At 35.5% G+C, this 14,294-nt stretch overlaps 2 protein-coding genes across 2 annotated transcripts; both read left to right on the forward strand.

The window, feature by feature from the left end:
- Positions 1-740: 740 nt before the first annotated feature.
- LOC111778985 (uncharacterized) lies at positions 741-7,847 on the forward strand. Its single transcript, XM_023659004.2, has 13 exons — positions 741-1,498; positions 2,699-2,873; positions 3,279-3,362; positions 3,444-3,685; positions 3,776-3,995; positions 4,543-4,622; positions 4,753-4,837; positions 5,257-5,388; positions 5,482-5,595; positions 5,694-5,741; positions 6,776-6,860; positions 7,087-7,143; positions 7,214-7,847. The coding sequence occupies exons 1-13, from the start codon at positions 1,275-1,277 to the stop codon at positions 7,339-7,341; spliced, it is 1,674 nt and encodes a 557-aa protein (XP_023514772.1). The 5' UTR covers positions 741-1,274; the 3' UTR covers positions 7,342-7,847.
- An 898-nt stretch (positions 7,848-8,745) lies between these two features.
- Positions 8,746-13,993, forward strand: LOC111778098 (mitochondrial ATP-independent inner membrane protease subunit 2). Its single transcript, XM_023657745.2, has 5 exons — positions 8,746-9,010; positions 10,268-10,440; positions 13,193-13,376; positions 13,491-13,597; positions 13,679-13,993. Exons 1-5 carry the CDS (start codon positions 8,939-8,941, stop codon positions 13,758-13,760), a joined length of 618 nt encoding a protein of 205 aa, XP_023513513.2. The 5' UTR covers positions 8,746-8,938; the 3' UTR covers positions 13,761-13,993.
- Positions 13,994-14,294: the final 301 nt, after the last annotated feature.

The raw sequence follows: 14,294 nt of genomic DNA on the forward strand, positions 1-14,294 counted from the left end.
TTTTAAAAAATGTCAAATTATAAATTTAATAAAAAAAATAATATGAAATTAAATAATCAACAATCACCTGAATATGTTACACATTAATATTATATTAAAATTAGTATTTTTATATTTTTATATCTTATAGATTTAGAGACCAACACGACTCTCCACAATGGTATATTTTCATATTTTATAGATTTATGAGTAAAAACTGTTAGACGAATACGAGGATTTACCAATCTATTGGCATGACTCTGATACCATGTTAGACGAACACGACTCTCCACAATGGTATGATATTGTCCACTTTGAGCATAAGCTCTCGCAGTTTTGCTCTGGGTTTCCCCAAAAGGCTTTGTATCAATAGAGAGAGTATTTCTTAATCATTCCTTAAATTAGCGGACGTGAGACTTTCATCATAAGCAAGTAAGCTTATATAAAAACATATATTTTCGAGTAAGATGTCAAATGATGGAATTCGTGTAAAATAAATTAATATTTTTCATCCTACAATAAAAAAATAAAATCTGGTAATAATTTTTAAACATATTTATTAATAATTTAAAAAAAATGAATTAACACATAAAAAATACAGTGATATTTCAGTTGAGATGACGGTTTAGAGAAGTTTTAAAATAAATAAATTAATTAATTAATTAACTGAAAAAACGATTTTGAGCGGGAGCGCATCAAATAATTGTTTAATATATATATATATATATGTATATATATATATAAATTGAAACCAGCTTTGGAATATATCGTCGTCGTCTACAACCAAACTCCAATTCTGTTATTCCATGGAAGAGCTCAGAATCGGGAAGAGAAAATGGAAATGAGTGGTAATTCGAATCACGGAAGAGAGACCATTTCGGACGAACTCTATGGAATTTCTTCATTGAAGGCCACAACGAAAAATGCTGGAATCGTTCTTTATCTCTCTCTCTCACTTCCATTTCTGGATTATATCTCTCCTTCGTGTTACCATTTCACTCTATTTTAGTTCCACGGTCATCCGGATTCTCAGCCCTTTTTCCCTCTTTCTTGGAAGCCCTATCACTTCCATTTCTTCGACTCCTTTTTGTTATTGATTTTGATTCTATTCTGACGCGATTGATTGTTTGTTTGTGGTCGTTTCGAATTTGTGGTGGTGGGATTTTGGATATAGGGTAATTTGATTGGTTTTTTTTTTTTTTTTTTTTTTTTTTTTTTTTTTTTTTTGGATTGGGGAATTTGTTTCTGGTCTAGGGATGGTTTATGGTTCTGTTCTTGAGATTCCTGTTTGAGAAATGGATTCGGCGAGGAGTTGGTTTAATAAGCTTCAGCCAAGAGATAGGTTGAGGGGTTCTTCGAAGAGGAGGGAAAATAGTGCTGGAGGGAATGAGGAATCTACTGAACCGGTGGATGAAGAAGAGCTTTCTAATATCACTAAGCAGAAGGTTGCTGCGGCAAAGCAGTACATCGAGAATCATTACAAGGAGCAAAGGAGGAATCTGCAGGAGAGAAGGGAAAGGTATACATATGATTGTTTACCCTGTTTTTTTATTTGGAAATTGATACAATACAACTGTGAAGTAAGAATGTGCAGCCAAAGTGTTTGTTTATATGAATCTTGTGAGGCAATGATTATGCATTCGATCACAAAAATGTTTAATTAGAGTTCTTGCTTTTTTTTCTTTTTGCTACAAATAGATTGTTGTCACACCAGTATATCCTGCCAAAATTATTAGTTTGTAAAGACGTTTTTAGAGAACATGCGGTTACGAATCACGACTCTCCACAATGGTATGATATTGTCCACTTTGAGCATAAGCTCTCATGGCTTTGCTTTGGGCTTCCCCAATAGGCCTCATACTAATGGAGATAGTATTCCTCACTTATAAACCCATGATCTTCCACTAAATTAACCAATGTGCGACTCACTCCCAATAATTCTCAACACATGCAACGACTGCCCCTATAGATTTCATGGCTACTTTCTCAAAACAATTATTGGATCTTTTTCTTTCCGGGAATGAAAACCTTTCACTAGTAAAAGCAGGGTACCCCCCAACAATGGAGTTTGCAACAGGACGCCCTGGTCTTAATTCATTATAGTGTGAATGTAATTAGAAAACATACATGAGAGGCTGCACTGGAAAGCATAATGTATTTAGTTAGAACTAGATAGAAAACGTCAGCCCATTTTGAGTTTTCTTTCCTGGAAATCTGCAATATGTTGGCCTTCCTTCTCCCCAACTAGCGTTTGATCGAAATTATTAGGTGCTCTGAAGTTGAAATTCCAGTGTAGGTTGAATGTTTTAAGAAGATTGTGCCAACATTTTAAACTATATTGACGGCAGGAGAGGAAGAACAATGCTCCTGCGTTTCTACCCATTTTTTTATATAAAACACAACCAAAGTATTCTCTGTTCATATATATAATTGAATCATTCAGATATGCTTACTGTCTCCCTCTGGACTTCAGTAGAGAAACTCTTTTGCTAATCTTGAAGAAAAGCTTTCCTACTCTTGAATTATCTAGTAATTTTCTGAAATTATCAATCGTCCATTGTTCTTTATCATTGATATTAATATGAAGTATACAATTTGAACATAACTAATGACAATGGTTGTTATTGTACTTTCTACCCTTAATTTTTAACAAACATGTGAAACTACCAAGTCAATTCTCATTTGAGTAAGATTTTATAAATAATTTTTATGTATGCAGACGCAATATATTGGAAAAGAAGCTGGCTGATGCTGATGTTTCTGAAGAAGATCAAAACAATTTACTTAAATTTTTGGAGAAGAAGGAAACAGAATACATGCGCCTCCAAAGGCACAAAATGGGTGTCGATGATTTTGATTTACTAACAATCATTGGCAAAGGTGCTTTTGGGGAGGTATGTTTCACCTTTTTTTTTGTTACGTATGAATTTTCTTTTCTACATGACCACATTTGGGAACATACTCATAATCCTCCAATTAGCTAGATTAAACTAAATTCATAGGTAGGTCTTTGTTTCCAAATGAAACAACATTGTTGAATAACTAGAAGAAAAAAAGTATAATAAAGTCAAATTTTAACAAATAACTTGAGCCTATCACATTCAGGTCATGTAGAATGCACTATTGGATTTTTGACACTTGTGTTGTAGGGTCAGACCGGATATTATGTGAGATTAGTTCAAGTGTACATGAACGAGCCCAGACCCTTGTTCATGTACCAAACCCAATTCTAAACCAAATTTGTTTATGTAGTTACAATTTTGGGGGTAACTTCTTAAGTATATTCCTGATCTTTGTAGGTTCGTATTTGTAGAGAGAAGACAACAGGTCAGGTATATGCTATGAAAAAGCTTAAAAAATCCGAGATGCTTCGAAGGGGCCAGGTAATTTGTGGTGGCGTGTGCTATCTTGTATCCCAGAACTTATTATTCTGCATTCTTAAGGGCATTTTGGAGATCTTTCAGGTGGAGCATGTGAGAGCTGAAAGAAATCTTCTTGCTGAAGTAGACAGCAATTGCATCGTGAAACTCTATTGTTCTTTTCAAGATGATGAGTTTCTCTACCTTATTATGGAGTACCTACCTGGGGGAGATATGATGACTTTATTGATGAGAAAGGATACATTGACTGATGATGAAGCCAGGTTTTACGTTGGAGAGATAGTTTTGGCTATTGAGTCTATTCATAGGCACAACTACATTCATAGGTCAGCAGATTTTTGTGTCCCTTGGATACTTATCATGAATCATTCCTTTCAATTGTAAAGATAAGCTAATTCTGTTGTTCTGTCTCACAGAGATATCAAGCCTGACAACTTGCTGCTTGATAAATTTGGGCACTTGAGACTCTCAGACTTTGGACTATGCAAGCCATTAGATTGCAGTACACTCCAAGAACAAGATTTCAACATAGGGAGTGCCCGCAATGGAACTGCACAAAGTGATGAGAGCAATGCAGCTCCTACACGTACTCAACAAGAGCAACTACAACATTGGCAGAAGAATCGCAGAATGCTTGTACGTTTCCTTCTACCGAAGTTTTGCTTCTCTTATTATTCTTCTAGATGGCATATGTTGAAGAGATTTATCTCATGGTTGACTGTTAGCTTATTCTAGTGCTGCTATTGGGGTTTTAGGAAATTTCTTGTTACAAAACTTCATTTTCTTGGTTTAGATTCTTTTTTAAAAGTATTAATTCTACTATTTGTTTATTAAAAAATCTCAACTAGATCATTACATAAAAACATTATTAAAATTTGTTAACCAAACACATGAAACCTAATCCATCCAATATATCAACAATTTGTTTCTTTTCTTTTTATTTTTTTATTTTATTATTATTATTATTATTATTTTTTGCAGAAACATCTAATTGAAAATGTAAAATATATTAACAATAAAAATCATAAAAGATTATGGACTACATTGAAAATTTCCTGAAAGATAGGGACCAATTTTATATTTAGCCTTATTTATTTCAAAAAAAAAAAAAAAAAAAAAGTCTAGTTGATTGTTTTGGTGCATAGGATTTCTTCTTTTACATTATGGTATATTGGAATTCCAGGCTTATTCAACAGTTGGAACACCAGATTACATTGCTCCAGAGGTTTTGTTGAAGAAAGGTTACGGAATGGAATGTGACTGGTAAATCTAAACTCACATGTCTATCTAGAATGAATTTATAAGTTTTTATGATGTCTCAACTGCAAAAGAGATGAGGTTCTTTCAAGTGGCATCGATTTGCTTGCAATTTATGGTTTTTTCTAAATACTAGGTGGTCACTTGGAGCAATTATGTATGAAATGCTTGTTGGGTACCCACCTTTTTACTCTGATGATCCAATGTCAACATGTCGGAAGGTAACTTTAATATCTTGTGGCTGTTGTTTAATGCGAAGAAGAAAAAAGAATTTTTAGATACTCCTTACTTTCACTACAAAACATGTTTTCGTTCAATAAATTTTCTCTTGATGAGCATTTAGTCATCCTTTTATTTGAAAAGTCTATGAAACTTATATACTGTTCGTATTAATTTGTTGGTGAAGTCCTGTGTTAGTCATGTGATATTTTGATTCTTTTTCTTTTCCAGCCAAACCTACCAAATGATCTCTTATTGTACAGTTGTCCTTTCGTTTCAAAGCCCATGAAACTTTTATATTACTTATATGATTAACTTGATGGTGATGCAGTACCCTGATTCTTTACTATCTCTTGGCTATAATATGGAAGGCTTGACAATTAAAGCTTTTTTTTCTTATTTGTATTTTTGCCCTGTTCAGATAGTGAACTGGAGAACTCATTTGAAGTTCCCTGACGAGGCAAAGCTATCTCTCTTGGCAAAAGATCTCATAAGCAAACTACTATGCAATGTTGACCAGCGGCTAGGTACAAACGGTGCGGATGAAATTAAGGTGTTGTACGCCGTGTCGTTCTTAATTTCTTTTCGTTTGATTTGAAGCTTTTAAAATAATCTGAAGGTTCCTGCCTCCCAATTTGTCATCTAGGTTCATCCGTGGTTTCAAAATCTTGAATGGGATAGGCTATATGAAATGGAAGCTGCATTTGTTCCTGAGGTTAAAGATGAGCTAGACACTCAAAATTTTGAAAAGTTTGAAGAGGTAGCATGATGTCCCTCTATCTTTTGTTAACTTCTCCGAGCAAGTTGCTTTGGCCTTTGTCTCATTTACTTTCTCTCTTCATATTTCTATATCTACAGTCTGACTCGCAAAGCAGTACATCATCTAAATCTGGTCCATGGAGAAAGGTAACAGTCTTAGCACTGGTCATCCTATTTAAAAGGTTTAACTCGTTCATATTTTTAACACTTTCCCTCACTCATGGACTTTAGAACTTAAACGAGTGATTATCAACTATTACAAGGTTTCAAACATACGATTCATGCTTAGATAGTATGATAAAAGATAAGCAGCTATTGAAGCTAACTTGAGTTGATTATATGTTGAGGATTGTTGGGAGGGAGTCCCACTGTGGCTAATTTTGAGTTGATTATATGTTGAGGATTGTTGGGAGGGAGTCCCACTGTGGCTAATTTAGGGAATGATCATGGGTTTATAAGTAAGAAATACATCTCCATTGGTGTGAGGCCTTTTGGGGAAGCCCAAAACAAAAACATGAAAGCTTATGCTTAAGGTGGACAATATCGTACCATTGTGGAGAGTTGTGATTCCTAACATGGTATCAGAGTCATGCACTTAACTTAGTCATGTTAATAGAATCTTCAAATATTAAATAAAGATTGTGAGCCTCGAAGGTGTAGTCAAAAGTGACTAAAGTGTCAAACAAATGGTGTACTTTGTTTGAGGTCTCCAGAGAAGGAGTTGAGCATCGATTAAGGGGAGGCTCGAGGGCTCCATAGGCCTCAAGGGAGACTCTATGTTGTACTTTGTTCGAGGGGAGGATTGTTGGGAGGGAGTCCCACATTGGCTAATTTAGGGAATGATCATGCCTTTATAAGTAAGGAATACATCTCCATTGGTGTGAGGCCTTTCGGGAAAGCCCAAAACAAAAACATGAGAGGTTATTCTCAAAGTGGACAAAATCATATCATTTGGAGAGTCGTGACTCCAAACATTATACACACTGTAACCAATCCTTCCGCTAGTTGCCTTCATCTACAGCAACAAGCAACAAGATTTTTATGGTTTTTCCCTGTCCCCTTCAAAATTATGGCTTTTAAGTTGTGTGGGTAGATTTATCTTTTTCCCCATGATCTTCAAAATTAACAAAGTCTGTTCATATTGTCGGTTTCTAATTCCCTTTTGGATGTGTTTTTATCAGATGCTCTCATCTAAGGACATCAACTTTGTTGGATACACTTATAAGAACTTCGAAATCGTCAACGATTATCAATTGCCTGGGATGAGTATGTCCTCTCACATACTGGTTGAAATATTTACTTTCAAACCTGTCATTTTAAAGCTTGATTAGCATACCTGTCATTGTAGTTGATGTTCTTGGGACTGCTAATGAATCGTTTACTGTTGAACTATGAGTCAACACTCATATATATATATATATATATATATATAGTTCTAGTTGTTCTTAAGAGGGAGATCATTCATGGAAATTGGTTTTCTGTTAATGTGTAGCTGAATTGAAGAAAAAATGCAACAAACCAAAAAGACCCTCAATCAAGTCACTCTTTGGTATGCACCAATACTTCCCTTTTTCACTCACTTTGGACAGACGACTGATTTGAATGACTGTTTCGGACAGACGAGGAATCAGAGGCACGAGATGCAGCTGATTCATCCATACGTTGTCAACCGAGCGTGGGGGGTAGCTGTTCAAACTCAATGACATCTGAACTGGATGCATTTGAAAAGAGAAAAGAGTCAATGTGACATATTCTCTGTGGATCATCAGATGATACAGCAGAACCTCTGATACATTTGCTAATCTTAGTTGGAATTCTCTAATATACATAGATCCAATGTATGATAAGGTGGCATTTTGCATCCAAATCCTTTGACCAACTTGGTTTAACAGAAGGTTAAGTTCGAGCAACGATGGACGAGACGGATTCTTGGTTTCTAACAATCGACCTTGGAGCTGAGCCGAGCCGAGCCGAGCCGAGCCCGTGGCAGCGTTGTTCGGAGTCAGGTAAATAACAGATCTGAAAAAGGTTAACAGATCTTAGTAGTGTTGAAATTTACTATTCTTTTTCTTGTCTTGTTTCTTCCCACATCTAATTTGGTGGGGTTTTCTCAACAATTTGTTGTACAAAAGACACCAAACCAATAGCCAATACAATGTTCCAGTGTAGATAATACATAGCAAGACCAATGTGTTCCATCCTACTTGATTGCTTCTCCCTCTATGAACAATAATGCAGGTTCATTTACAGGTCGATATCGCCTTACCATTTGTTAGATGCTAATATTTTTCTTGACGTGTTTTATTTAGACGTGACGTGTTTTATGAGGTGATGAGTTGACGTCTAAATAAAATACGAGTCAGGTTAGCTATAAAAAATCAAGAGAGCGTTGATCTGTGTAAGTTAGAGAATAACAAAGAAAAAGTTTGATGAGCGGAATAACAAAGAAAAAGTTTGATGAGCGGAGGAAATTATTGCCATCCTAAAACGTAAGAAATCTATCTATTCGTTTTTTAATGTCTTTCATTTATTTTGTCTTTTTTTTCTTTTCCAATTATGTCCAAACATTAATTTTGATTGGTCGTCTTGAATTTTTATTCATCCTTTCAGCCTACCAACCCTCAAACATTTTGCTTCTCTTAATTTTTTTTTTCAACTCTAAGGGAAAGGAAAGCTATAATTGAGCGAATTACTGTTCCGTTGAACTAAAAAATAGTCTTTATTATCGTAACCCAAACAATTTAATATTAATGTGTTACTTTAACAAAAATTATGTTAGTATTTATTTTTATTGATATGCGTGTTGAAATTTTAAAAAATATTATTATGAAATTAAAATGATTGTGGTAAGTTTTATTTTCATTAAGAAAAAGATTTAAAATTGAAAATTAAAAAATTATTAGATATGAAATAAAAAAGAATTTAAAAATTAATAGTCCTTACATTTTTAAAATTACAAATTTACCTTCTGAACATAATATTTTTTTTAAAAAAAATGATAAATATTTAGAATTCTCACCTATTATTTTTTTAATATCAAAATTATAAATGCGTTAGATACAAAATTTAAAATTAAAAGTAAAATAAATGTAAAATTAAAAATTAAAAAAGAATGAATATATTAAATAAACAGAAATTTAATGTGAAAGAGGGTAGAGGATTTTAAGCATCTTCTTACATTGAAGTCACAAAGAAAGGGGCGAAGAAGAACAGCAGATTTTGTTTTTCTTACATTTCATGGGGTTTTAGTAAAAGGGTATGCGTAAAACTTCGCCCAACCACATTCATCCACCTGAGAATTAGGGTTTAGGATTTGAGGATTTGAGGATTTGAGGATTCTAGGAATGGCTTCGCTTTCAACTTGGTTCCGGTACATAGCTCACAAGCTCGAGTACTCCGTTTCTCTCAGTTGGAAGGTAACTCTCTCTCTCTCTCTCTCTCTCTATTCCTATTCTTCAATTTTTCACATGGGTTTTCTTGAATCACTGCTTATTTTCTTTATAATTTGTGTTTGGTGTTCTGATTATTCATACTGGTTACATTACTCGAAATTCATTAGAAAATAATATCATATCTTGCCCTGTTGTTTGTCATCAGGCTTCGGATTTCTTGTTTTTTGAAGTATTCTTGGATATTAATTCGACAAGTTGTGAGCTCAAATCGCATTTCTTGGTTTTTATTGCTTTGGTTTTCGATCACCGATTAGTCCTCTGAGTTTGTTCGTTGTTTATAAGTTCTTCACAATTGATTTTCTGTTACAAATTGATGCATATCTTTACCAACATTTTTTTTAAAAAGTTGATTGTATGAATGGCTACTTTTTAAATTTTGATTATTACCAGATCATTCCTTTATTGCTGCTATTCCCCTCTTTCAAAAAAAAGCAGGGTTTGTCTATTTCTTTTAATAAAATTATAGACTGAGAAAATAGACGAGTCTTTCAAATGGGAAAAATAATTCTTTGTATTCCAGTGTATAATTGGTTTCTTGGCCTTTTGTTGTAGTCCTCTATACTTTTTGTTTTAAAAAAATTACATAAAGTTACTCCCCTTTTTTTCTACTGATCAGACCTTTTAAGATCTGTTCTAGCACTCTATGCTGAGAATCATCTGTTTTTCTCCCATTTCGATTGACCTTGTCCGGACAATGCTCGTTGAAGATAGTAAATTTTTTTGTTCTCTCTTTTGGCTGGAGTGTGGGAGGAAGTATATCACCTGTTTTCCTTTTTCTGAATGAGTGTTCCTTTTAGTCTCTTATAGAATCATATTTCCAATGTTTGAGAAGTTGAAGCCAACCATGACTTTTTCTTTGTTGAATGAGTGTGAGCTGCTGGGAGTCTGGGACTCTATAATTAACTATGTGCTAGAAAAAGCAAATGGTTTATAGCCAATGCCAGTTCTTGAATGTTCATACCTTCCTCGCCGGATTGTCTTTGATCTTCTGATTTCTCTATTCTATTAGCAAATCTTTACATGGTTTATCTCTTTGTGCATATTCTTTCGTTTCTGGGTTAGCTTGTAGTTCTTTCTTGGTTAGCTTCTTGGTTCTCAGCTAGGAAATTTTTGAACTCTAAGAAGTGTTTGATTGAGAAAAAAGTAGAGAGGTATTAACCATTCAAACCTTTCAACTGTTTTATATAAGCAAGTAAAAGAAGAATCTTTACTCTGCTGCAGAACTATAAGGGAGGTCAAATTACTGACAAAGAAGTAGGTGATGCTGTCTGGAAGAATTTACTTCACGGAAAGCTCACATACCTACACTGGTTTAAAGGAGTGGAGATGGCCCCAACTGTAGGTGAGACAGGAGGAACACTTCTCGTACGCAAATTACCTGTGGCAAACCCAACGTAATCTTTGTCTTCCTCTTAGTACAAAATAGTATATTCTCCTTTTCTGCAACAAAGTTTCCTATTTTTGTCATAGATTTAAAATGCTTACTAACCTGGTCCTTTTGGTTTAGTTCTAATTTATTTCCTCAATTAAAATTGATCATCTGAATAAAGTGAAGTCAGTCCTCTACTCCGTTCTTTTATACTTCAGCGGCTATTGTTATTAATTGGCGAGAAACACGCTTCATTAAGAAAGGAGAATATAATTCATTGACCAATGAGTTTCGAAGGGGGTATGATTACAAACGTAGTAATTTTTATAAATATGGATGTGGAGAGGAATAAAGTAAATTAATTTCCACGTTTGATCGATCGTCTTTTATTCTTGAAGATCAATTATTTAGTGTGACTACCACCTTGATAAGTTGTCCAGGAATAGTTTTTAGTTTATTCTTTATACATCAGATGGTGTAAAAGTAGCAGTTATGTATTGCATATAATCTTCCTCTTAAAAAATCATACCTCTGCAATCCGACCAAATATTTCGAAGCACAACATATAAAGTATTTGGCGATCAACTCTCGAGTGTATCTAAGGAAGAGCCTTTATTAGTAAAAAGATTCAATAAGTTTGGCCAAAAGGACAAAAGATAAGGAGGTTGTTTGAGTTTTCTAGACTACTTTTGTGAAGGAAGCATCACTTTTAGTCAAGGTAGCTGAGGAGATGTCTTTGCTGTATTTTTCGTTTGTGTCTAAGCCACTGAGATCTAGGGAGGTCTCAGAGAGAATGTACACTTCTTCGGAGCCTTCCACATTCAAAGATATTTTCAAAATAAGGTCGTGATAGGATGATCGTAGGAATACTACCGGGTAGCTAGAAATATTATCAGAGTATTAAGGGAATATTGGTCACTAGTCAAAGAACTGGTTAGAGAGAGTGGAAGGAGATGCAGGCAGGCACTGGTTTAGTTAGTTTTGGCCTTGAAAATACGAATTTATTCTCCAATTACCTCGAATGCTTTGACCTTTCCTTCGAGTTTTTCAATGCTTTATTTATGTTTTGCCTCATATCATACTTTATAAACCATTCTTTGTTTGTTTGTTTTCTATATTTTTATCGATCAGTGTAAAGTTTGTTTCTGGTTTAAAAAAAAAAATTGCATTCACAGCTGTTTGAGTCAACTGGTGCCTTCTTGTTCCAAAACTCCCACTCCCTGAACATAGAGTTCTGCTATGAAGGAGATTATCACCAGGGTTGCCCACCTTCCATCTCCCAATTTAAAAAGGCCTTTTGAAAACTTAGCTCCAGCTACTGTTCTGTTCATCCTAAACTTCTCCCTTAGATTCTAACTTGAATCCTCTTCTTTTTGCAAATATAGTCTCACACTCTTACATCCAATTGGAGAACCTTTTCGTAACTTTGTTGGATGCTCTTACTAGATTAGGAAGATTGTTAACTATTTTTTCCTTTTCCACTACCAAGCAGAAGGGGATGTCACTTTTCTTTGGTAGATTAGCAATATGACTTCCACATTTACCGATTGAGAAGCCTCGATGTGGTTCTCCCTTATTCGTTTTTGGACAATCAATTAACCACCAAGAGAAAACAAAAGGGACGATCCAGCTCTTTAGTTGCTTGATTCTCTCCGTTTTTCACCAACAGGCACATAATAGGTGACGTCGTAATTGCAGCCTTGAATCTAACCTCCTCATTTATAGTGATAGCCTCAACGAAATCTCAATCTACCTTATCATAGTGTAACGACCCAGATCCACCGCTAGTAGATATTGTCCTCTTTGGGCTTTCTCTTTCGAGCTTCCCCTCAAGGCTTTAAAACGCGTTTGCTAGGGGAAGGTTTCCACGCCCTTATAAATGGTGATTTGTTCTCCTCCCCAACCAATGTGGGACATCACAATCCACCTCCCTTTGGGGCCTAGCGTCCTCGCTGGCACTCTTTCCTTCCTCCAATTGATGTGGGACCGCCCCCAAATCCACCCCCTTTGGGGCCCAGCGTCCTTACCAGCACACTGCCTCGTGTCTACCCCCTTCGGGGAACAGCGAGAAGGCTGGCACATCGTCCAATGTTTAGCTCTGATACCATTTGTAACGACCTAGATCCACTGCTAGTAGATATTGTCCTCTTTGGGCTTTCCCTTTCGGGCTTCCTCTCAAAGCTTTGAAACACGTCTGCTAGGGGAAGGTTTCCACATCCTTATAAATGGTGATTTGTTCTCCTCCCCAACCAATGTGAGACATCACACATAGGCTTTTTAAATATTGAGCTCAGACACCATCTCTTCCTTCCTCTTACATCCCACTCATCAGTAACGTCATTCACAATTAAAATCGGATAAGCTATTTATCTTCCCAAAATGAAAGTGGTTTGGTTGGGAAACAAAGTTTTTGCCTAGGGTTTGATGTATCATAATAGGTGTTAACAAATACTCTTCTCCTGATTACCGAATCCAAGGTTTGAAGATGGGGCATAGAACTATCGGCAATGGGCACCCCCATTACAAGTTATCCTTTTTTGGAGGATAGGGCATAGAACTCAGAAAGAGGGAAGAAAAGGGTATTTCCTATTGGTACAAGTACATGTTATGAATGAGAATTGTTTATGGTTCATGGAGTAGAAATTAGAGTTGAGTCATTGTATGATGTATATGCTCCTATAACATACAAATTAGGACCCTACTTCAAAGCTATATTTTTTAGCCTATACTCACCATTCCCCTTGTTTAACAGCAGAGATACTTGTTTGTTGACACAGGAGTGTTTTTGTTGGAGACGTCGTGGTCGTAAAGGAGCCAGAGAAACCAGAGAACTATCTTGTCAGAAGATTGGCTGCAGTTGAAGGGTATGAAATGTTGTCTACTGATGAGAAGGATGAGCCTTTCATCCTTGAGAAGGATGAGTGCTGGTTGTTGGCCGAAAATGAGAAGTTGAAGCCCAAGGTATAATCCAATGACATTACCATAATTCTGCTGTAGCTGAAGCCATCCTGTTCTACTGGGTGTTGGTTGAGTTTCTTTTTACTTACCCCTTCCCTCTCATACATCAAATGGCAGGAAGCATACGACAGCCGAACATTTGGTCCGGTTCCAATGTCGGACATTGTAGGCAGAGCCATATATTGCCTACGAACAGCGGTCGATCATGGCCCGGTGCAGAATAGGTTAGCCACACCATTCTCTCTATAAAAAAAGTGCAGAATTGTTGTTGTTCGGACTGACTGAGTTGTGTTTGTTTTCACTAGTTATTATAGCATGAAAAGGGATTCACCTATATTGGAAATTGAACTGGACGTTGACGAGATGGCGAAAAATCACAAGGCCTGAAAGAGAGAATAGTATCAGATCTTGGGCTGTTGCAGGTGAACTCCCAAATTTTTATTTTTTTCGATGGATTTGGGGATATTCAGTTCCAAATGGGTTCCAATCTTCTTTGTTCCACAAGATTTTACTCTTTATTCAGTTTTATGTCTTTTTAAGGGGAAAAAAAAAAGCAATAAAATGATTACTTGTCAACCTTTGGATCAAAAAAATTGAGTCTATTAGCTTCGATTCGAAAATCTACTCGTTTTCATTATCATATGAAGACGTAATATCACTTAATCATGTAATCATATTGCTTAATCTTATGATTATATGATCTAAAAGATAAAGATATCAATTATGTCACGAAACTTGGGTAATATCCAAATTTGAATTATCAGCACATATCAAGGAATTGTAATCATACTAGAGGGGGAAAAACTCGTGGAATCCATAATCAAGCTTGACATAGTCGTGTTAAAAGACTGAAAAGTCAGTAGACATGTCGTAAGTGCTTTCTGAGTCTAAAATAGCAAACTGAGGGGTTAAAGATCAAAA

Source organism: Cucurbita pepo, chromosome 17, assembly GCF_057944985.1.
Source record: "Cucurbita pepo subsp. pepo isolate OVF chromosome 17, ASM5794498v1, whole genome shotgun sequence".
Taxonomy (NCBI): Eukaryota; Viridiplantae; Streptophyta; class Magnoliopsida; order Cucurbitales; family Cucurbitaceae; genus Cucurbita; species Cucurbita pepo.

Excerpts from the sequence above, each read along its gene's own strand:
- LOC111778985 (XM_023659004.2), top strand. The coding sequence starts at position 1,275 with ATGGATTCGGCGAGGAGTTGGTTTAATAAGCTTCAGCCAAGAGATAGG. Across the intron at positions 1,499-2,698 it reads CTGCAGGAGAGAAGGGAAAG|ACGCAATATATTGGAAAAGA; the intron begins GTATACATATGA and ends TTATGTATGCAG. Across the intron at positions 3,363-3,443 it reads AGATGCTTCGAAGGGGCCAG|GTGGAGCATGTGAGAGCTGA; the intron begins GTAATTTGTGGT and ends GAGATCTTTCAG.
- LOC111778098 (XM_023657745.2), top strand. The coding sequence starts at position 8,939 with ATGGCTTCGCTTTCAACTTGGTTCCGGTACATAGCTCACAAGCTCGAG. Across the intron at positions 13,377-13,490 it reads ATGAGAAGTTGAAGCCCAAG|GAAGCATACGACAGCCGAAC; the intron begins GTATAATCCAAT and ends ATCAAATGGCAG. Across the intron at positions 13,598-13,678 it reads CATGGCCCGGTGCAGAATAG|TTATTATAGCATGAAAAGGG; the intron begins GTTAGCCACACC and ends TGTTTTCACTAG.